This window comes from Leopardus geoffroyi, chromosome A1 (assembly GCF_018350155.1).
Source record: "Leopardus geoffroyi isolate Oge1 chromosome A1, O.geoffroyi_Oge1_pat1.0, whole genome shotgun sequence".
Taxonomy (NCBI): Eukaryota; Metazoa; Chordata; class Mammalia; order Carnivora; family Felidae; genus Leopardus; species Leopardus geoffroyi.
In genome coordinates, this window is record NC_059326.1 from 80,666,797 (window position 1) to 80,689,903 (window position 23,107).

The 23,107-nt window shown below is 51.2% G+C and overlaps 1 protein-coding gene across 18 annotated transcripts in view; it reads left to right on the top strand.

Moving 5' to 3' along the window:
• Nucleotides 1-23,107, top strand: part of ARHGEF7 (Rho guanine nucleotide exchange factor 7) — a 135,685-nt gene that overhangs the window by 46,934 nt on the left and 65,644 nt on the right. For 7 of the 18 annotated variants that reach the window (XM_045482303.1, XM_045482199.1, XM_045482249.1 and 4 more), the window contains exons 3-4: nucleotides 11,620-11,704; nucleotides 15,242-15,372. The exons of 5 other annotated variants lie outside the window; for them this stretch is intronic. In XM_045482303.1, coding sequence (XP_045338259.1) covers nucleotides 11,620-11,704; nucleotides 15,242-15,372 — 216 coding nt within the window. Of the gene's footprint in view, nucleotides 1-9,292; nucleotides 9,409-11,619; nucleotides 11,705-15,241; nucleotides 15,373-23,107 lie in introns of those variants that run through there. 6 more of the 18 variants (XM_045482189.1, XM_045482219.1, XM_045482179.1 and 3 more) reach the window with 3 other exon arrangements.

Genomic DNA, 23,107 nt, shown 5'->3' on the forward strand with positions numbered 1-23,107 from the left:
GCTGTACCAGAAACCTGTATTTCTTTTTTTTTTCTTTTAAACAGTTTATTCATTTTGAGAGGGAGAGACAGAATGCGAGTGTGGGAGGGGTAGAGAGAGGGAGACACAGAATCCGAAGCAGCGTCCAGGCTCTGAGCTGTCAGCACAGAGCACAACGCGGGGCTCGATCCCATGGACCGTGAGATCATGTCCCGAGCTGAAGTTGGACACTTAACCAACTGAGCCACCCAGGTGCCCCAAGAAACCTGTATTTCTTGATCTTTCCTCTTGGAGCTCACCCCTGTGTGGAAGAGGAGGAACCCACAGTGTGACTCCATGGGGCTTGGGGGGCAGACTGGATGAGGGGCACTTTGTTATGGCCGTTGAGTGGTGGGATTGGCCATGTTCCCCCTCGGTATTCGGTGGGCAGGGCTAGTGTCTAGAAATTTCCTTTTTGCTGTGCTGCCCCTTTCTTGGTGCTCCAGCCAGAAAGGGCAAGCTTTTTCTGGGGCTGTTTTTGTATTTTTTTTTTTTTTTTTTTTTTTTTGGTGCATCTGGGCTGCATCTGAAGCAAAACAAAACAAAAACCCCCACAGAACCCAGCAACCCTCTGCTGTGCTTCTTGGGCCCTGAGGCCTGTAGCCAGGCTGCTGCTCCCGGTCTGAGTTCTGTTCGCCTCTGTTCTGTATGTAACGTCCAGGGCTTTTAAAAAGCTGGACTTTGCGGTTCCTGTAATATGAATAAAGGCCCCATAGCTGACATGAATGTACAGCTGTGTAGGTGAGACGAGAGGGGCCCTGTAAGGGGCGAGGCTGGGAACAGGTGTGGGAAATCTGGGGGGAAGGGTCTGGATGCTCTCCCTGAGCAGGGTAGAGGGATGAGCCTTCTCTGTACCCCAGTTCCCGTGTCTCACTCCAGCTAGAGGGCGGCCCCGGCTTGAAGTTTATGGTGGGGCTCTTAGGGTATTTCATTTTAGGTAGAATTGTCTCCTTTTTTGTCTTCTGTGTCTGTTAGTGGGTCCAGTAGTACCTGGACTTAGTGACTTGTTAGGGATCTGGTATAGGCTGCCAGCTTTCCTTACAGGCAGAGGTCTGAGTGCTTGGCCTCCTCCTGGAGAAGTGCTACTTCCTGTCCTCTTGCTGGAGCAGTCACCGAGGTGCTCCTGGGTCCCCTTAGAAGTATGGCCCATCCTTTCCTGTGCTGTGGAATCCCCTGAGGCCTTGCTTAGATTGCTCATGGCCCCTGCCCCCTGCCCCATTTAGCACTGCAGTAAATTCCTTCTTTATTACTTAAAGCCTCTTTTGTCATTTTCAGTGGAACTTTGGGAGAGATGAGAGGTAGTTCGCATTTGCACTTTCCCAGCTTTTTTTTTTTTTTTAATATATATTTTTTGATGTCTGTTTATCTTAGAGAGACACACACAGAGTGTGAGCAGCGGAGGGGCAGAGAGAGAGGGAGACACGGAATCCGAAGCAGGCTCCAGGCTCTGAGCTGTCAGCTTAGAGCCTGATGCGGGGCTCAAACTCATGAGCTGTGAGATCATGACCTGAGCTGAAGTCGGATGCTTAACCAACTGAGCCACCCAGGCACCCTTGCACTTTACCATCTTTGAGATGTTTCTCAAAGTTTGACTTTTGTAACTATTAACGCTAAGTTTTAAAGTTAATGCAGTGTACTTGTTACCTTCCTGGCTCTAAACATTAGCACCTAACTTATTTGAGTCCTTCTGCCCCGACCCCTGTTTGACACCGGAGGGCTGCTCTTTTCAGACTCACCCCATTGGCATTGCGGACAGCCTGGGGGCCTGCTGCAGGCTGGTGGGGCGCTGTGTTTGTGCATGGGTGTCTGAGCCCACTGCCCCGCTTGCTGTGGACCCCCGTGTACGCCTGCAGGAGAATGCAATGGTTCACTGGCTTCCTGTCTTGTTCTTCCAGACCACCACACCATCGTCCTGGGGGCCGGGTCTTCTTTGTAAAATAAGGTTTGCGTGAAGTCTTGAGCACAGCACCCAGAGGCCTCTGTGGATGCTGGAGCCTCCCTCCCTGCCTGGTGGGGCTTTGGCCTCTCTGCTGCTTTCTGTTTGTGGAGGCTGAAGGCCGGCTGGTGCTTTCTTTGCTCCGGTGGTCTTCCCCACTTCTCAGGGTTTTATCACTCCCAACCCCCCCCCCCCCCCCCCCCCACCACCCCTTCCTGTAGACCACCTAAAACATGGGGCTGGGGTTTCTTTTGATCTGGGTGGTCCCTGCCCTTGTTCGTATGTGGGTGTTGATACGGTCAAATGCACAGCGTTGAATATGCTTTAATTCTCATTTTAAAGTGGAAAGTTGTTTGGGGGCACACTGGGTGACTGGTAGGTATTGATAGAAGCTATCGCCAAGCTAGTTTTATCCCTGGAGTGGAGGAGTAGGCAGGACTAAGAACAAATCTACAGAAGCCAAGGGGGCGAAATCACTGCAGAGTCCTGTTCCTCCCGTGTCCCCATCAGTATGGACCATTTGCAGTAAACTGAAATAGCAGGACTTCAAGACTCTTTTCTACTCCTCTTGCCACAAAATCCAATTTCTCTTGACAATGTGATAGGACAAAATTGTATTTTTAACTTGGCGAACTACACTCCAGAACCGTGCCAAGAGTAAGTTTCTTGCGTCAGAAATAGCTTCCTCATAAACTCCCTGGAGGAGCTGACCTGGCTCCTTGCATTTGGAACATTAAAGCTACAAGAGTTGAACGTGCTTGGCTGGACTCCCCTTGTGGGGGTCTCTCCTTTAGCCCTGAGATGGTAGAAAGAATGTCTGTACGTTCCCTGTGATTTTCTTGTCGCATGTATCCAGGGTGTCCTCAGCCAGGGGCATAACTTAGGCATGCGTTCTCTTCAGTGGCTGTGGTTGGTGGTCTGCAGTCAGTGGGTGGTGGTCAAGCCCTGGGGAATGTGCAGAGGGCAGCCGAGGCAGCCCACAGATCTCCACTACCCTGTTTCTCAGATTCTGTGTAGCCCCAGTGCTGCAGGGGGTCCCCACCCTGCTCACCGGGGTCGTGCACAAGATGCTGGGAGGATGTGTGTGTCACCTTGGCTCCCAGGGCCGCTCTGTCTCTCTGGCTGTGGGGTTGTGACCGGTGGCTCAGGGCCAGCCATTCGCTGCTGGGATGGCAGGCTCGTTGCTGTTGCCTGGGGCTGCGTAACCTCAGTAGGAGGAATGTTCCTGAAACTGCAGCCCATGCCGGAGACAGTAGACAAAAAGATGGCCCAGAACTTATAACTTCTGCACTGTGGCTCTTACTTTTTCGACTTGTTACCTGAACAGTGCTGTTTCGTTTAAGCTGGTTAGGATTTTATTTCTAGTCGAAAGATTTGACTGAGGGGGTCTTTGTCATATGATGAGTGACACCATCAACTTGGTGCTGTGGTTTGCTTTTTTATTGTGTGGAAGACGTTCTGATTTCCAGTATTATCAGTGACATTTGGAAGTCAGGGTGAAGCAAGGCCCCCATTGTGAGCTGGGCGGGGGAGTGGGGGTGTGGTGGGGAGAGCCTTTCAGGCCTTACTACGTTAGGCATCCTTTAGTTACATTTTTGGGAACCCTGTCCCACTTCGTTGTGAGGTGTGTCCGCACTCCACAGAATGCAGAGTGACATTCTGTGACAGCTGAGCCATCCAGGGAAGGGGTGTGGGCACCTGATTTGAGGGTAGAGGTGTACATGCGGTTGGGTCTCCCGTGGCGGTGGACATGGTGCTGGTTTTCAAGCGCCATGCTCACACTTCTGGGCACTCGTTTCTCCTCAAGTTGGGGCCGGGGCCCCTTCCCTCTAGTGGGCTGCACAGGGGCCTCCTTAGGGACAGCATGGCACGCAGGTCTGCAGTCCTGAGTCGCAGGCACTGTGCTGGCCTTCCTGTTGAGTGCCCACGTCGCTGCTGTGAGGACTGGAGCACATGGCTGTGGTGGCAGCCTGGTTGAGACCCAGCCTTGGGGATGCTTTCAGGCTGCCTCCGAGAGACCAGAGCTGTGTCCCCCGGTGGAGCCGCTGGGAACTGCTGACACCCCAGGACCTGCGAGGTAGGTTGTCCAGGGCCCTGAGGCTGAGGGACCTGTTACTTAGACGCTGAGCGGCGGTCTAGGCAGTGGAGGTTGAAGGTGGTGAAGCCCTCTGTCGCTCTGCTGGCCCTGCCTGCCTTCTGGTTCCTAGGGCACCTGGTGTAGAGTGGCGGACCAGTCGAGGGTGCATGAGAAAGATCGAGTGCTTGCAGGGCCAGCCTGTGGACACATGGTGTCTTTTCTTCTTGGAGGCTACGTGAAGCCGTCACTCCTGAGCAGTTATGGGACGACTGCGTCCAGAGTTTGGGAAGGAAGGGAAAACCTTGTTTGCTCTGCAATAAGAAGTGCTTTGTGGGGAACAGTTTTTCCTGTTTTGAATAGCTGAGGGTTGTTTTATCCACCGAAGAGGTTTTAACTTTGACCCTTTAGTGTTAACTTGGCCTGAGTCTAAATGACCTGTTTCACTTAATGTCTTCTTTGTTTTTTTTTTTGAAGATGTACCCCTTCCCCTTCAAGAATCCCTTCTGTTGTGGAAAATGTGGCATGTGGGTGTATTGCCAGTTCTTGCCAGATGCTGTCATTCAGCCCCCACATCTCCGAGACTCTGAAGCCCAGAGGTTTATCCTCCTGGCTGCGTGTTAGCTACAGATAGGGTGTTGCTGTGCTCTCAGGGTCATCTTGATGCTGCAGTTCCGGCCCGGGCCTGCCTGTCTCCTTCAAATGGGCGGATACCCCCAAAGGCTCCTACAGCTTCTGCTCGGGGCTGGCATGCATCATCCTGCTCGGAGCTGGTGCACGTGGGTGCGTGGACCGAGCCCACGGGGAGGCGTGGCAGGAGGTGGGGAGCGGATGCTGGCGCTAACTGACCAGCTGCGGTGAATTGGAGTTAGACCAAAAAGTCGGAAAATGGTGTGATGAATGGGACGGTTCTAGATCGGGTCCGCATCTGCTCTTAGAACTTGTGCCTTGGAAGCCTGTTTACTTCAGAGCAGTCTTCTGTTGCTTAAGGCTTTCCTGAGAACCACGGCGGCTTCTCCTCATGCAGCCCTCCTCTGTCAGGTTGAGGTTCGTGCGTTCGGGGAGCTCTCGCGGGGAGGGGGGGGGGAGTGTGGCGGGGGTGTCACCCTCCTGTTACTGCCCTGCCGGGTGGATGCTGGTGATGTCTGCTTCACTTGTGTGGCACAGCCCCGTCTTCCTGTATAGGTGAGCCTTCCTGATTTCCGGTGTGTGTTCAGGAGCTAAACTTAGTAGTGCATGTGACCATGTAAGTCAAAATAGAAGATGTTTAGAGGACTAGAGGAAGTTCGGGCTGGGAGGGTGAACCTGGCCAGATCGCCCTGTCTTTGGTGGTATGTGTTAGCCCTTCTGGTGACATCACGGGCAGGATTTCTGGGGTTAGTGGTCGGGGGGTGGGGTGGGTGCTCTGAGGGGTTGGTTTGTCTGGGCCTCTGCTGGGCGGGCGGCCTCTCAGGCCTGACCGTGACCTCCTGACACAGATGGTGCGCCCTCCTCCCTCTGCTGTTGGTTTAGAGCTGAGGGGCTCCACCTCTGTGAACATGCGTGCTTGTCCCTCCTTTTGAAAAAACCCCTCCTGACCTCTTGGAGCAGGTGCTGGTGGAATGGGGCTTTGCCCTGCCCCCACCTCTCCTGAGCCATGTGATTCTCTTGCCCACTGGTGGGCTGGGGTCCTGCTGACTTCTCCTTTCCCGTGTCCTGTCATCCACCTGGAACCTGGTGCAGGGGCGTGGCTCTGGTGCAGGGGGGCACCCTAACCCTCCTCTGTGGCCTCGTAACTCCTTCCCCTGCTTTCCTCCTTCAGCCTTCACGAGGTGTCCTGGGAAGGCTGGCTCTCTTGACCCTGGTTCTCCTTTCCTCCCAGTTGATGGTCCTCCTCTAAGTGGTGTCCTGTGTCGGGGGGTGGGGGGGGGGCCTTGCAGGTTGGCCAGTGGCGTTTCTCTCCCTCCTCAGGCGGGGAAGCCGGTGCCTGGGCCATGTAGTGACCTTCCACAGGGGCCCTCGGCGGGCCTGTGCTCCTGTGCCGGCCCTCCGTGCCCTTCCTCCTGGTTTGGACTGGACGCTCCTAGGTGTGGGGGGCCACAGGGCCCGGTTGGTCTGAGGTGGCCCAGGTGTACATGTGCTGTCCCGAACTGACTTCCCCTCGAGCTCCTGTTTGTGCAGAGCGACTGGCGTGGTGGTTGTGTGTGTCCTGTGGACACTGCCGCTCCCCGCCTTGTGCCTCGCTCTCTGTCCACTCCCCACCTCATGTCTCGCTTGTGCTGCTTTGTTCGGAGCTCTTCCGCTCAGCCTTCCCTTTCTTTCAAGGTTCTCTGCAGGTTGTACCTTGTTTAGGGACACCTGGGACTGGCCGGAGTTGTAAAGAAACAGCCTGGAGACTTCCTTGGTAGCTTTTGGTGTCCCCTGGCATAGCCGTGTGCTCTTTTGTTGAGTTTAACCCCGTGTGGGCGCCCCCCAGTGGAGATGGGGGGCGGGTCCCACCAGAGGACCTGAGAGCCCGGTTCTGCCCTGCTGGTGCTGCTGGCCCCCGTGGCTGGCCCGTCTGTGATGTCCTGTGCTGCCTGCCTTGGGGTGGGGATGCTATTTATGCTGATACTTTCAGAAGGATTCCAGCAGTGCCCTGCTTTGGCCGAATCAAGGAGAATGATGTATTCGGGGGTAGAATCTTTTTGGTATTTGGCATTCTTCCCTGTTAAAGGAGGAGATGATTATCTTAATTATCTTTATCTAATGAAATAGTTTCATTTACTGCTTTTTTTGGTGGAGAAAACTGCAGCCTTCTTCCTTGATGTGGTGGTGGTTGGTAGATATGTGGTCCCGTGTGAGCTCATAATGGGGGCTGCAGCCAGAAGGGAGCCCCAGGTTTCTTGGGGCATCTGGCAGGTGCCCAGTTGGGGACCCGAGGTGTAGAGGAGAGCCGTGTTTAGCGATGCTGCTGCCTCGGTGGATCCAAGTCCAGGCTGGGGAGGGTGGGCCCTCTTCAGGCTGCATAGTGTGTCAGCAGGTTCTTAGAAGTCCCTTCTGGGCTGGGGAGGCGGGAGTCCCGGACCCAGAGCCTCGATTTAATATCCTTTCCTTCCTGTTGCAAGGAGGTCTGTTTCCCCAGGCAGGACCTTTCGCTGGGGTGCTGTGGTGGCCTTATTGGGTGGCACTCCCTTGCTGCCGAGGGCATCTGTCTGCTCTGCGTGAGTCCTGCTAACAGCAGCTGCCCTTGAGGCTCACGCTGCCTGCACCCCTCCCCGTCTTGGCCTCCCGTGCTGCTTGGAGTTTGCGATTGTTTCCCACTGTGTTAAGAATGGGCTCAGGTGAAGCTGACCGTGGTTTCCCCTCCTGAGAGTTGACTGTGTGACAAGGCAGCGGATAGTTCAGTGTTGGGCAGACCGCGCAGGGAATGGCCGTTCTGCGGAATAGCCGTTCCCACATAGTGCTAGCCATCCGGGGCCAGTGAGGGCGGGGAGCCGGGCAGCAGGTACACCAGAGCCTTGAGCAAACCCGCGTGCAGGCTGCGGGGCCGCCCTTCCTCTTGCGTGCTGGTGTATTTCCCTCGTGAGCCTTGGGGTGCCGCGGTGTCCACGCTGTCAGGGTGGACAGGTGAGTGGGAGGGAGGGCTGGGCTGTCAGAAGCAGCAGCTTCAGGGGTGGGAGTTTTGGGTGGGAACCTGAGCACTTTGATGGAGTAGGGTCCTTCAGGATGCAGAGAGGTGCAGTGTCGTGCTCCAGGTGCAGTGTCGGGCATCGAGGAAGCTTTTTTTCTTGGTAACTGTGTTTTAGAAAACTGTTTTCTATGGTAGAATGTGGTTATTGATGGGTCAGTATTATAGAAAACCTGAAGCTTGGTGAGCAAGACTTCAGTTCTTAAAATCTGTTCCTTCTCCAACATGTGAGACATTTGCATGTTGCTTTCTGTCCTTGTCAGTATGTTTTTCCTTCCCATTTTTTTAAAAAAATTTTTTAACGTTTATTTATTTTTGAAACAGAGAGAGACACAGCATGAACGGGGGAGGGGCAGAGAGAGAGGGAGACACAGAATTGGAAGCAGGCTCCAGGCTCTGAGCCATCAGCCCAGAGCCCGACGCGGGGCTCGAACTCACGGACCGCGAGATCGTGACCTGAGCTGAAGTCGGATGCTTAACCGACTGAGCCACCCAGGCGCCCCTCCTTCCCATTTTAAGGATGAGAAAGCAGAAGCCCGGGAGGGCTTCCGTACATTGTGAGGCTATAACAAGCGAGGGCAGCCTCCACGCAGGAAAGGGCCGGCTGCTCAGGGCTCAGGCTCCTTGGACAGTGCTGTGTTGTCACTTGGAACACGCTGCCCACCTCTGTCCTGCTCTCTCTGGGGGTCGTGTTTGCTCCCTGTCACTATAGTATTGTTACTTTTGATTAGTAAAATACTAAATATCAACAAATTTAGTATTTTGAGGGGGGGAACAGGATCATTTTACTTCAAGAATATTGGATTCTGCTGTATACATTTAATTCACATAAATGCGAAAGTGAGGGTGAGTGTTTGGGGATATGCTTTTCCAATATCTCTGGGCCACAGAGTGGTCCCTCCTCACTGTGAGTTTGGTCTTGGTCTGGAGTGGAGCCCGCCTGGGGAGAGGATTCATACCTTCCTTGTCCCTCCAGGGCTTTTTTCCCCCTGCTGCCTGGAATCACATGGGGTCAGGGTTCCTCAGAGATGCTAATTTAACTGGCCTGGGGTTTGGCCAGAGTGTCTTGGTTTTCTGAATCCCTGGAGATGCAGCCTCTCCTGAGAACCTCTGCTCCGCCGCCACCGGAGGCAAAGCGGACCCCAGTGTTGGCTTCCTTCTTCCCGCTGGCTCCCGACCCCAGCCAGGGTGGGCGGTGCTGCTCTTTGGGCGACATGGATAGGCCCTGAGGTGGGGCCGGTGTCCTTAAGCGCGGAGTGCCCTGGACGGTGGAGTGTGCCGGTGTCCTGGTTATTCTCCCGCGTGTGGGCTGACTTGTGCCGAGACGCTAAAACAGAAGTTCTAATGAGACTTTTCCTAGTGCAGACTCTTTACTCAAGAGTTTTCTGGTTTTCTTTTTCTTTTGGTTGAATAGTTTCCTAATTCGGGAAATAGTCTTTTTTTAGAGCTGGGCTTTAGTCAGAACATTTCATGGATTCAGAATGTGTGTTTCTCGGCGGCAAGCGTTTGTCTCCTCTTGTTGTGTAGTTTCCTGTGAAGAAATGTAGCACAGATGTGAATCCACTTAAGTTGTGGGGTCACATGGAAGCCCGTTGGTGGGAAGGTTCGGCCAACCAGACGCTTCCTGGTATCCAAGTAAGAAAGATATATAGTTCTGGAATAACAGGAAGCTGCAGCTTTCAGCATCCTGTTTTTCTGGGTTTTGTGACTTGCTGCCTCACCACAATGAAGGTTAGTAGACCTTTTTATGTTGAATTCTTCTCATAGGGTACTGTGTATTTAATTTTCCTATCTCTAAAACTGGAACTTCAGAGCTGAAAGACGGGCAGATTAGCTGCTCCTGCGTTTTACAAAGGAACGTTGATGTTCGACACAAGGAAGCAGAGGCCTGTCAAAGTTAATGCTCTTCATGGTGCTCCTAAAAAATGCAACTAACACGTTAAACAAAACGTAGGTAGATGTGTCCGCCTAGATAATGCTCATTTGACTCGTTTCTGAAATCTCACAAATGAATTAGATTCTGTGTTGTATAAGCTGATTCTAAAGACGCTCTGTTGGAAGGGGTGCTTTTTACAGGAAGGGTCTGGCGTGAAATTGATTCATTTTGTACGTCAGCTGTGTGAGAAATGGCACCAGTGACTGTCCGGAATGCTTAGATGCAGTCACATGTAGGCATTAGGCTCTGTTCAGTTTCTTCCAGCTTTTAGAAAAAGCAAGCTGTGTGTCCAGCTCCTCCCTTGACTCCATGATTTGATGGCCTCCTTTCTTGAAGTTCTTCAGTTTTTCTTTTGTTTGTTGGTGTTTTTAAAAAAATTTTTTTAATGTTTATTTACTTTTGAGAGAGAGAGAGAATGTGCACGAGCACATGAGTGAGCGGGGGAGGGGCAGAGAGAGGGAGACACAGAATCTGAAGCAGGCTTCAGGCTCTGAGCCGTCAGCACAGAGCCCGACGTGGGGCTTGAACCCACAAGCTGTGAGATCATGACCTGAGCCGAAGTTGGACGCTTAACCAACTGAGCCACCCAGGGGCCCCTGTTTGCTCATGTTTAAATAAACCTACCTCATGGTTTTTACTCATTTCAGAAATTAAAGGCAGAAGGCCATTAACTGAAGAATTTTGAGGAAGGCAGCAATTAGATTTGGAAAGGCTCCCCTTAGCTGCTCTGTGTGTGAATGTCCCGCATGGTGACATTTAGCACCGCAGGGTGGATGGATGGGTCAACTGGTGCATTTATCCATTCAGCAGACGTTGGACCTTTTGTACTGTGTGCTGGCCGTTTTGCTAGATGTTGGGAGTTGTAAACTCTGGTTTCGTGGGTTTTCCAGTGTAGGGTGGCTATACACGTGGGATGTGAGGTTGTCCTTGAGGTGAGTGTGCTGGGAGAGCTTGGTTAGGGCGCCTGACCTAGTCTGGTGCGGAAGTGTGGCCAGGAGTCCTGTGAGGACTTAGGGGGTGGGGGCTGGGAGGCAGGAAGAAGAGGGGTTCCTGGCAGGATGTGAAGTGGAGGAGAGGAGGGAGGAGGGGAGAGGTGGCCGGGCCCTTCTTCTCCTGACCCTCCTTCCTGGAGTGGCTGGTGATGTCTGTTCATTTTTGCCCTGGTGCGAGAAACTTAAGGCTGTTAACACAGTTTACGTTTGGGTCTCTAAATACACCTTTGTTATCGACATCCTGAAAGAAATATTTTCATAATTTTTCTGGCACCGTTGTAGGTGATTTTACTGTTACAGTCTTTTGTGGTGGTTACCTGACGATCAAAAGCCGTGTGTGTCCTCCAGGCAGTATTTGGGAGTGAGATCTGTGTGTGTGCCTGTGCGCACACTTGCAGACCAGCTGTAAGGTATCTAGGCAAGCTGACGTGTTCTCTCAGCTTCTGTGTGTGTGTGTGTGTACGTGCACCTGCGTGCCGGGATGGACTCTCCTGTGTGCCTGGTCTGTAGGTGGCCGAGGTTGGAGGAGGTGTAGACTAGCCCATCCCGGTCAGGCCTCAGTGCGGTGCCTGGAGAGCAGAGGTGTCCCCGGAGCTACTGGTCTGTCCCTCTTCCGGAATCCACTTCTGTCTTCCCTTCCTCCTGCTGTCAGCATGTGTTTCTCTTGCTGTGCTTGGCTGTGGAGTGGACTTGGGGCTGGGGCAGGATCTAGAAGCAAGCCCAGTAGCTCATGGGGCTCCACCCCGTGTTGCCGAGGGGGTTGGGCCAGGTGGGGAGTTGGCAGTGAGGACGCTGGTCTCCTGCCCCACATCGGAGTGTGCCTGCACCGGGAGCTCTGACTGGCCCCTGCCCTCTGCTGGAAGCTGAGGCCACCGGTCTGCTCCTGCAGGCTGGGCTGCCTCTTAAGGACTTGCTCAGCGAATCCTGCTGTGGTCCTCCCGTTGCTGTGAGAATTTCGTTTGTCCTGTACCCGACAGAGGAGACCCTACTAACTTGTTTAATTTTTCCTTTCAGACATTTGATGCAAATGATTTGTATCAGGGGCAGAATTTTAACAAGGTCCTCAGTTCCTTAGTGACTCTAAACAAAGTAACAGCAGGTAAGAACTTTTTATTGAACTTGAGGGGGTGGGAAGACCAAAGGGCAAAAACATGTGCGTTTCGGTTGGCAAGGCAGACATGAGCATTATAGAATTAAAAAGAAAACAAACCTATCCTGTTACATTTTTGGCTTTAATTTTTGCTGTGATATTTTCTTCTTAGATCAGAGTCTTGCTGTTTGGGCCTCTGGTGGATAGCAGGTGTTTTCCTTTCTGTGGGCAAAAAGCTTGCTGCCTGCCACCTTAGCAGAGGAGAAAGGTGTTTTGTGTGGGTGGACTCCCAGGCTGTCTTGGAGCTAGAAGCACCTTTCTCTGGGTTTTTATTTCTTTTGATGAAAGCTTACATTTAGGGAGCAGGTGTAGTGCCAGTTTGAGAGATGTGACCATGACAAGGAGGCAGCCAGCGAGGTAGCCCTAAAGTAACCCCCTGCCACGGCCAGGCTTTCTGCGGGCTGTGACGGTGCCCAGGGTATGGGTTCTGCTGTGTTGGGAGGCCGGGCCCTCCTTCAGTGAAGGGGTGAGTGGAGCTGAGGACACCCTGTGCTCTTCTGGGCTCCCAGGTACAGGGAGGACAGGAGAGCTTCTGTGCACATTTCTTGGAGGGAGGCACTACCTGTCCCCGAGCACCGAGAAGCTCTGTCTTTGGAGAGCTGTGTGGATTTAAAAGGACTTAGTGGCGCTTCTGTCTTAAAAGTCATTTTTATTTTTCCGTTTCCCTCTACGCAGTTTTAGTTTCAGGTTTACGGGGGAATGTTGACCTTGGGGTCTTTTGATGAGAACCTCAAGTGGTTTTCTGAGGGGCTCTTGTCCCTGTTTTCCTGGCCCTTCAGAGGGGGTGTGGGGAGGAGCAGAAGCAAAGCATCGCAAGCTGTAGTCCCAGCTCTGCGGTGCTCTCTGCTCAGGGCTCAGGTAGCCCCCCTCCTAGAACTTGCTTGCTGGGATGGCTGTCTGCACGGAGGTGGGGGGTGGGGGAGGGGGTGCGGGAGGCACTACCCAGAGCACCTGCTGCTGCCCCCCCAGCCCCAGGCAGGGCTTTTGATGTGGCTGCATTTTCCCAGCCTATCTGTGCGGTTTGAAGTTGAAAACCTCCTAGGGCTGTTGAGATGGATTATCTGGGGAATTCACTCCATTGATAAGATAGGACCTTCTGTGATCAAGTGTGGGATTGTCGGTGAGGTTCTGACTCCAGGAGGAGGGAGAACGACCAGGATGGAGAAGGTGGGGGGGGGGGGTGGGTACAAAGGTAAATGTAGTTAGTATTATCCTCCGTGATGTTCTGCAAACAGAACTTCGTGGCATTTTGTGAAGGTTATTAGGCAGTGAAGCTGCCTTCTCTAGTCTCACATTGTAAAAACGCTAGCTTGACGGTGAACAAGCCGATTAGAAAGATTATGTAGCGGTGGGGGTAATACAATGATGGAAACCTGTAGATCAGATCCCCGGAATTTAACGGAAGAAGAAACTGGTGCAGAGGGTATGGTTGTGTTTCTTTGCCATGTGGGGCCTGTGTGCCAGCTGCTTCTAATAACCATCTGTGCCTCAGAGTTTCATGGGAGCGTCTGAGGGCTGATGGAGGGCTCCATGGCAGGCGGGACAAGAATGGCAGATGTGACAAGTACACGTCGTTTTTTTTACTGTGACCCTGCTGCTCCCAGGGCATCCTTCTCTGGTGGCTGGTAGGGGCCAAGAGGGCCACTTTGGCTTTGCTTCTGCATGCTGGGTCTTGCTGCAGTTGAGGGACAGGTGCCAAGTTGGGGAGGATGAGAGGGGAGGCGATGGGGCCGGCTGTGATCTGTGCCCTTGGGCGTGTGCTTCTTGTAATAGAACGTGGCCTGGGTCCCATCGCTCCCGGGCACGTTACTGTCGCTTCCCCCTCCTCCTTGTGCAGCAGTGGTGCTCCTGTGCCCTGACAGCATTGGACATGGAGTAAGATGTCCTTTCTGGAAACCTGCTTGGAAGTTAGGGAATCAGTGGGGCTCTTCAGCATTGACATGGTCTCTCAGCTGGAAGGAATTTTCGCTCTTATATTGGGCTACTTGATTTTAAATTTTGTTCCTGAGGCCTGTGTGCTGGAAGTGACCCTGTCTTTTTAACTCCCTTTTAGATTCACTTTTAAATGAATGAGAAAAGTCTGTTACTATTTTCACTTCTGCCACTTGAAGACCCTTGTCTCAAGATGTATTGATAAATACTTGCCTTTTAACTGGACAGAAGAAAGACAGCTGACAGGAAGTGTAAGGGATGTCGTGGGACTCCTTCATTGCACTAAATGTTCCCTTGAAAGGTGGAGTCAGGCGACAGCGGGGCGGGGGTGAGGAGGACAAGTGTGCAGCTGCTGGGGGTGGAATCTCCATGAAATGCCCTTGAGGAGCTGGTTTTGTGCTTGAGATTCCCAAGGCCTGTGCCCACCCGTAGTAGAAAACACTGACAATTATGCACAGCCTGAAGCAGGACCTGAGAATTGTAGGGGCCTGTGGAGGTGCCCTGGTAGGGATTCAGGACTGGGCTGTCGAGGCTGTTGTAGGACTGGGTTTCCAGACACCAGTGTCCATGGAGCCAGGCGGAAGCCCAGGGAAGCGGCCGCTGTCTGTGCGCGCAGCCCTGCTCGGCTCTCGGAAAACTGGAGCCTGGAGCCGCAGCCCGTGTACCTCAACAGCAGCTGGAAATCAGGGCCTTCCTGTGATAACTTCAGACCTGCAGTTGACAGCGGAAAATTTTGTAAGACCCTGTGTAAGCCAACCCCAACAGATCCTTCAGAAAAATAGGAACTGGAGATCACGTTTAAGGATATTTTTATAGATGGCTCCCTACGTATGTAGTGCCTTTGAGAGAATGCTAGCTGTGTGGATCTTGGTCTGGTGATTTCCTTAGAAAACCTCTTCATGGCCTTGTTTTTTGGTCAACTGACTTCTAAGAAGTGGGTTGCTAACATTTACTTGTTGGTTGGCCTAAGTCTCTGCTCCTGAAGAGACTCGGGGAGAGTGCTAGGCCCCTTAGTACCTGTTTCCATCCATCCTTCCTGTGACTTGGAAGGAAGGCGTGGCTGTCTGCATTTTGAGGACGTCCTGCTCAGACAGGTTTCTAGCTAAAAGCTGTCAGGGGATTTTTCTCTTGGTTTAAAGTCGGAGTTTTTGTTGCAAGAGGATTCCTGCTGCTTATGGCCCTTTTTGAGGCTTAATCCTGGAGGAGTGGGTGGGCGGGGGTGATGTGTTGGGGCTGAGTCCTGGCTGGTGCTCTGACTTACTTTGAGAGACTTGTTTTTTCCATGGGAAGGGAAAGTATTAAAACCAGTTACAAAACCTTTAAGAAATGTGAAGATTGTACTGGAGAGGGACGGATGAGTAGTTCTCTCGAGTTACTTCCTGGAGCGCGCGCACCTTGTCTGGGTAGCAGACGGACTGCTCTGCATAAATGGCCCGCTTTGTTGCTTTGGCCGTGCGTCCCCCGGGGGCTGCCCCATTTTAGAGTCTGGTGTGCTATGAGAGTGCGTGGTGTCCAGCGTCTCAGCTCGCTATTCTCTGTGCACGACCTTTTCAGACATCGGCCTGGGAAGTGACTCCGTGTGTGCCCGGCCCTCATCTCATCGGATAAAGTCTTTTGACTCCCTGGGAGCCCAGCCTTCGCACAGTCGGACTTCAAAATTGTTCCAGGGCCAGTATCGAAGTTTGGTAAGTTGGAGAGAGCTGGTTTTTGGAATATGTTGGGGGAGAGGAGCCTGTGCAGGTGTATCCAGAAAGGTGCTCGTGCCTCTGAACAGGGCGCTGCACAGCCAGCGGGTGCTTTGGCTCTGTTCCCGCTGTTCCTTCATTGGGGTGTGGTGTGTGCTCATCACCGGGTTCTCCAGATGTTTACACGTGACCGCTTTTGAGAGACTTGTGTATTTTGGGGGTTATATTTTAAGACTCCTAAATCTGTTAATCTAGAGAGATGTGTGTGCTTTAAAGTGTTTCCCTGGTCCCTTGTAAGATGGTATTTTTTTCTGCTTTGTGCACACGTACGGAAGTATGGGAATAAATATAAAAGTGCTTAGACGTGTGATGAAATGGCTAACAGGTAAAGAATCGAAAGGTGGTCTTTCTCCTTCCGGAAGTGTGGCTTAGCGTGCCTTCCTGGATCAGGGTGTGACTTGTGAAGGAGGGGCTCCCTGGTCATGGGTGCTGGTGAAGTGGGTAAGGAAGGGGGTGCATGACTGTTCTGGGAAGTGAGGAAAAATCCACGTGGAAGTTGTTAGGATCCGGGCCATGAGCAGAGCACGTGGGGTGCAGCCGTGAAGCTGACCATGCGAGGCTGGAGAGAGATGTGGTATGGTGTGGAATGGGGGCTGTGTGCAGGGAGGCCGCCCCAGGTGTCATTCTGGAAACGCTCCGAGCCCTCTTGTGAGCTAGCGGGTGATGGCACTTGCTTAGATTAGCTAGTTGTGGGACTTTGCTTTCACGTCCTGTTTTAATAAATTGTTTTCGAGACAAGTGGTCTTGCAGCATGAGCCGAAGGAGAGCCTGACTCGTGGGTGTTTGGGGATCACCGCTGTCCTACCTGCTTCGACACAGAGAGGAGTATTGTTAAGCTAACGGTTAGTTTAAATAAATCGGTTAGAGTTGCATTTTGTGGAGGGAATTTGAGTTTCATTCAAGGAGGGTTAAAAAGGAAGCTGCAAAAGGGAAATGAAAGTTTTACATGTTCCTGAACTTTTTGAACACAAGCTAACTCCTTGCTGTTTACCTGCTTTTCCTTAGAGAAGCCTCGTTACTGTTTCTGATCTTATGTACGATGCACTTGGTGCCACTGCTGTGTCTGCCCTGTTCTAGGCGCTGTTCCCGGGCTCTTGCAGATGACATTCCCGCCCCCCGCTCCTGTCCCTGGCCCCCTGTCCCCCGCAGTGACCCCATGAAGCAAGGGCTTAATACTAGGTGAATTTTGCAGAGCTCTGTTGGGAGTGTTTTTAATCCACATTGAGGAAAAAATACCAAACCACTTGGATGATATTTATATTTCTTAAAAATTTGTGAGAGAAAGTGAGAGCGTATACATGCAGGGGAGGGGCAGAGAGAGAGGGAGAGAGAGAATCCCAAACGGGCTCCATGCTGTCAGCACAGAGCCCGACATGGGGCTCTATCCCACGAATTGTGAGATTGTGACCTGAGCTGAAATCAGTATGCAGTCAGACGCTTAACCCACTGCGTCCCTCAGGTGCCCCTGGAAAAGTTTTAAAATTAGCTTTTATAAAACTCGTAGGGGAAAATGTAAGAAATCTGCAAACTCTGGGTAGAGAAATATGTTGCCTCACCCGTTTACCAGGGCCAACTTGTAACTACTGGTTTTTGAGACGTGAAGGCTAGATTGCAGATGGAGAATTTTAAGTAAAATGTGGGTAAGTGTAATGTTGAAGGGTGCACGTTACTAAGATCACAGTAAGCATAGGATTAATATATAATAAGCTTGGGAAATTTCAAGTAATGGCAGAAATAAAAAGCCCTCTGCACCCGCTATGTTCGGAAGACCCTGCTGGCTGCTGCCCTGTTGCTGTGCGACAATGACTTCCTGTGCCCTTCAGTTTTTTGTTTTTTTTTTTTTTTTAAATTTTTTTTTTTCAACGTTTATTCATTTTTGGGACAGAGAGAGACAGAGCATGAACGGGGGAGGGGCAGAGAGAGAGGGAGACAGAATCGGAAACAGGCTCCAGGCTCTGAGCCATCAGCCCAGAGCCTGATGCGGGGCTCGAACTCACGGACCGCGAGATCGTGACCTGGCTGAAGTCGGACGCCTAACCGACTGCGCCACCCAGGCGCCCCTGCCCTTCAGTTTTTCTGCAGGTGTTACTGATAGTACTTTGAGGGAAATTTCTTGGATTAAAAATTACAATGAAGCAAGAATGGCAAAATTTTTTTTTAAGTTTATTTTTTTATTTTTTTTTTTCAACGTTTATTTATTTTTGGGACAGAGAGAGACAGAGCATGAACGGGGGAGGGGCAGAGAGAGAGGGAGACACAGAATCGGAAACAGGCTCCAGGCTCTGAGCCATCAGCCCAGAGCCTGACGCGGGGCTCGAACTCACGGACCGTGAGATCGTGACCCGGCTGAAGTCGGACGTTTAACCGACTGCGCCACCCAGGCGCCCCTAAAGTTTATTTTTGAGAGAGAGCACAAGCCAGGGAAGGGGCAGAGAGAGAGAGGGAGACACAGGATCCGAAGCAGGCTCCAGGCTCTGAGCTGTCAGCACAGAGCCCGACGCGGGGCTCGAACTCACAGACCGCAAGATCGTGACCTGAGCCAAAATTGGACGCTTAACCGACTGAGCCACCCACATGCCCCAAGAATGGCACAAATGTTTATTTAAAGCTGTGTGATAGGCAGCAGAAAGAGAAATTGTTAATTTCATCTACAGTTGTACCAAAACGAATAAAAAAGGAATCAATTTAATGAAGGAAGTGAAAGACCTGTACTCCACTATAAAACAGTGCAAGAAACTGAAGATGACACAAACAAATGGAAACATGCTCATGGATTGGAGGAGTCCATACTGGTAAAATGTCCACACTACCCAAAGCAGTCTGCAGATTTGATGCAATCCCTGTGAAAATAAGAGAGTGCTTGTCACAGAACCAGAACAAATAATACTAAAATTTGTATGGGACCACACACACTTCAAATAACCAAGATAATCTTGAGAAAGAACAAACCTGGAGGTATCACAATCCCAGTTTTCAAGGTGCGCTACAAAGCCACAACAATCAAAAGTGTATGGTAAGGGCACAAGAATAGACCTGTAGATAGTGGAACAAAACGGAGAACCCAGAAAGAAACCCACAACTACATGTCTGGCTCCGACAGAGGGGGCAAGGAAATACAATGGGGAAAGACCGTCTTTCCAGCAAATGGTGGCGGGAAAACTGGACGGCAACATGCAAAAGTGTGAAACTGGACCACTTGGTTTCTTTCAGCATACACAAAAATAAACAAAAAAAATGAATTAAAGACCTAAACGTGAGACTTGAAACCATAAACTCGTAGAAGAAAACAAAGGTAGTGATGTCTTTCACATCAGCTATAGAAACATTTTTCTAGGTATGTCTCCTAAGGCAAGTAAGACAAAAATTACTATTAGGGCTACACCAAAATAAAAAGCTTTGTCACAGCCAAGGAAGCCATTAACAAATGGGGAAGACAGCCTGCTGAGTGAGGGAAGATACTTGTAAACGACCTCTCCGAGAAGGGGTTATTATCCAAAATCTAGTAAGAACTTACACAAACCAACACCAAAAAACCCAATTAAAAAATGGGCAGAGGACTCGAATAGACCTTTTTCCAAAGACCTGCAGATGGCCAAGAGACCCATGAAAAGGTGCTCCTCACCGACTGTCACAGAAATGCAAAGCAGAACCAGAGAGAATACCTCACCTCTGTCAAGACAAATGACAAGTATTGGTGAGGACGTGGAGGAAAACGAGACCTCAGCACAGTTGTGGGAATGGAAACTGGTGCGGCCACTGTGGCAACCGTATCAAGGTTCTTCAAATGGAACGTAGAAATACTATATGATCCAGCAATTCTGTTGGGTATCTGCCCAAAGAAAACCAACACTAATTTAAAAAGATAAATGCTACAATAAATTCAGAGGTGCATTATTTACAACAGCCAAGATACAGAAGCAACTCGTGTCCACAGACAGATTAATAAAGATGTGTGTGTGTGTGAGAGAAACGTGTGTGTATACACACATACACACGCAGTCTGCTCGGCCGTCAAGAATAAAATCCTGCCATTGGCAGTAATGTGGATGGTGGAATGTGGAATACGACGTTATTCCACTTGTATGTGGAATCTGAGAAAAGAAAATGAATAAACGAAAAGTGAAAACAGACCCATAGAGAATAAACTGATGGTGGCCAGAGGGGTGGTGGGGTAGGGGCAGTATAATATGGGGAGAGGGAGAAAAGTAGGTGATAGGTGAACCTCCACCTACCCATTGTCTTCTACTTCGTGTTTGAAATTCTCCATAATAAAAAATTAAGCTAAAACAGTAGGTGGTTGCTTGGATGTAAATTTTGTGGTCTTTGTTAAAGCAAACCATAGCCTGAAATTGTGTGAGGCGCTGCCCTTCCCAGGGCGAGGACGGGTGTTCTCAGGGTGCTCTCTGAAAGCCCCTGGTCACACGTGTTCACTCGCACCTCTGTTAAGCACACGTTGCCTGACCACCACCTCAGTGCTTGCTGTCAGCACGATCGCTTCTGTGTCACTGAACCCCTCGACTCCAGGATGGGTTTCTTGCTTGTGATGGAGGCCAGTTTGAGCAGTTCTGGTGTTCTGTCTGCACTGACATGGAAGTTCTAACTTCCTTTCTTCCCTGTTACTTCCTCATTGTTCATTTCTGGGGGTGATCCCCTTACCCCCGCCCACACCCTCTGCTAAACTGAGCTCTTCCTGTGCCCTTGTGCTCATGCTGTGCCCTCCCCCGGACCAAGTGACTGCGGCTCCTTGGAGGGGAGGGGGGCTCAGGCTGTTGACTTGGGGCTTGTTTTTCCTCTGGTCTGGGGCTGACTTCACCCTTCACTGGTGAATAAACTGTACTGACTGCTTTTGGGACTCCTCCTGTCCCTCTGTGGCCAGAGTCTTCATCCATTGACTCCTGAGAAGTATGACCTTGGGTTCCCAAGTTTCCCTCCCTGTTTGCGGGGAGTGGTGAGGTCAGGTGCTTGCTGCCACCACCCTTCTTTTGTGGGAGTCCTGCCTTGAGCCCCTCAAGCACTGCCTGTGCCTGTGGTCCCCACTGCCACCTGGGACTAGGCCAGCCCTGGTCCCTGCGCTCCCAGGACTGTTTCTCAGACCTGCACCTCTCAGACCTGCACCTCCGTGTGTCCACGCATTCCACGCTGTTCACGTCTCCACCACCTCTGCTGCTTCACTGTACTGCATTTCAGCAATTCTGAGACCTTTTTTTGAAACCTTCTCACAGGTTCAAAAGTAGCATGTGTCCTAAAGTTGATGGTATGTCATAATTGACAGCATTTGGAGTATATAAAAGGTATTGTCTAATTTCTGGCATGTTCTAGTTGATGAAATACATTATGAGCAAGCAAGTGTAGAGAAGTTACAGTATTTACCTAAGCTTGCAAGACAGGGAAATACTAGCTATTGGAAGAGAAGTTGGGTGTTTCCTTGACCAGCTTTTCTTCTGTGAATGAGATTACCCCTTCCAGGGAACGGGGAGGACGGGGCTTGTGTGAAGGTAGCATTCCAGGACATCGTGGTTTTGGGTTGTTAGGGTGACTTCAGAACGTGGGATAAAACACTTGATGCATTTCTGGGTGTGCATGATATTGACAGGTGGGCCTTTGTAGGCCTCGGAGGGCAGCTCTGAGGGGCAAGTGTGGTGGGTACAGGTTACTGCTCCCAGACGAGGGACAGTAAGTGGGCCCCACAGTGTCCTCCCATCACTGACTTAGTGACCTGAAACCTACATCTAGAAAACAGCTAGATGAATTTCTACAAGTCAGACATTCCTTTGTAAGATCGAGAAGCAGAACCTGACCGGTGTCACCTTTGTTGTGTCTGCTTTTCCCAAAAGGCATCTGCTGTCCTGATTTCTGACTGTAAAGATGAACTTCGCCTGTTTTGTGTTGGACATGAACAGAATTGCACAGCGTGCACTCCTTCCATGACTGGCTGCTCTTGGCTCAGCCCGTTGTGTTGTGGACTATCGTGGGGTGTCAGGTTGAACCCAGGTAGCTGATGAGTTTCAGTTGCAGGAGAGCCCTTAAATAGGGGAAGGAGAGAAATCCCAAAGAGGAGAGCGGTTAAATACCTGCTCTCCAGTTTGCCGACATCCAGCGGCAGTGACTTGAATGCTACTGTTGAGTGTTGGGATCTGAGGCTGGACGATGGTATGGAGCCGTTGCAGCATCCTGTCTGGGGCACCCTCTCGCACCCCATCTCTGGCATCTTGTGGTCGTAACACTCCTTAGAACAACATCTTAAGCTTACATCTTTGGTATAGTAGGTGCTGAATCCTTGGACACTTGTGGCATCAGAAGTTTAGGTAGATCTAAACTTCTAGAGATCTAGGCTGGCTGCCCGTCCTCTGTGTCTTTCTTCCTACCTGTCCTGGGACACCCCTGTCCTTGTGGAGTGGCTATTTCTGTGCGGAAAACGCGGCAGTGGTGTTCGCCTGACCTGTGCCTGAGTGCAGAGAATTGGTGACGTGGGGGGAGAGTGTAGTCGCGCTAATTTGTAACGTTCAGGTTGGTGTTGTGCCTGGAGAGGGCCTGTGCACTGGTGGCTGAGCTCACACGGCTGGGCTGGCTGGAGGGTCGCTCCTGGGGGGTACTTCGACCTCCTTGGGGCCCACTCTGCCCCCTGCTCTTGGTTACGTGTTAACGGATCCCTGGGATTGGCTCTGTGCAGGTTGTACACAAAGCCAGCTTGCCCAGGGTGGGTCACAGAAAGGAGAGGGGTGAAGATCGTGGTGGACAGCTGATGCAGGGTGACCATGGTTTGCAGAGATGAGCTGATGCCGTGTGGCAGCCTGATCCGGTTTCCTTAACCAGGGCTGTGACCTGTGCCATTCTTGGGGAGTGGGGGGGCAGGGATCCTCCGAGGGGCTGGTGACCTTTAAGCTGTCCCTCGCCATTCAAGTGCGCCAAGCAAGCAGCATGTCGGCCAGAGCTTTCATTCAGTTTGCCCAGTGCTGAAGGGAGCTTTTTTTCATGTTAATACTTAGGATATTCTAAGCATTAAACATTCAGTATGTATGAAGTATGTATGTATGTATAAATTGTATAAATTGGTTAGATAAGACACTTAACGCATGTACTTAAATTAACTTTTTGTAAGTTAATGTAAAATACACATTTAAATAAAGAATAAACATTCTAAGAACTGTCTGCTCCTCTTGAAGCTCTGTCACCACTGCACTTTGTCTGTCTTCTGGTTTGGTGACGTGCGCAGCTGGTTAGACTCGGGTCCTTCCAGACTTGGTGCAGGAGGTCCCACTTGCTCATCGGGCCCCCGGGGGTTTGCCTGTATTGTCTCCGTGAATGCCTCTGTGAAGCTGGATTTAAGCCTGCAGTGTGGTCAGCGTGGATTTCCTGTCATGGAGCGGGGTCAGGGTCTCGCTCTGCATCCTGGCCTGTACCTTCCTCCTGGCCAAGTGCCCCCATGGCTTCTGTTGGGTCCGGTCAGTGTCCCTTCACCATGTCCCAGACCCACAGGATGGCCAGGGTGTGTGTGATCACTGTGCTTCCTTTCCTGAAAGCGTGGTGTTTTCTGGAGTAAATAATCATTGCCTGTTGGAGTTTTCTGTGCGCCCTTTGCAGACTGCAGCCCTCATCTTTTGCCGGTTTCTAAGAATCTCTTGTGCGTTCAGACCCATTAGGATTTCTCACTTCTTCCCAGGGAACTGCCTTGACG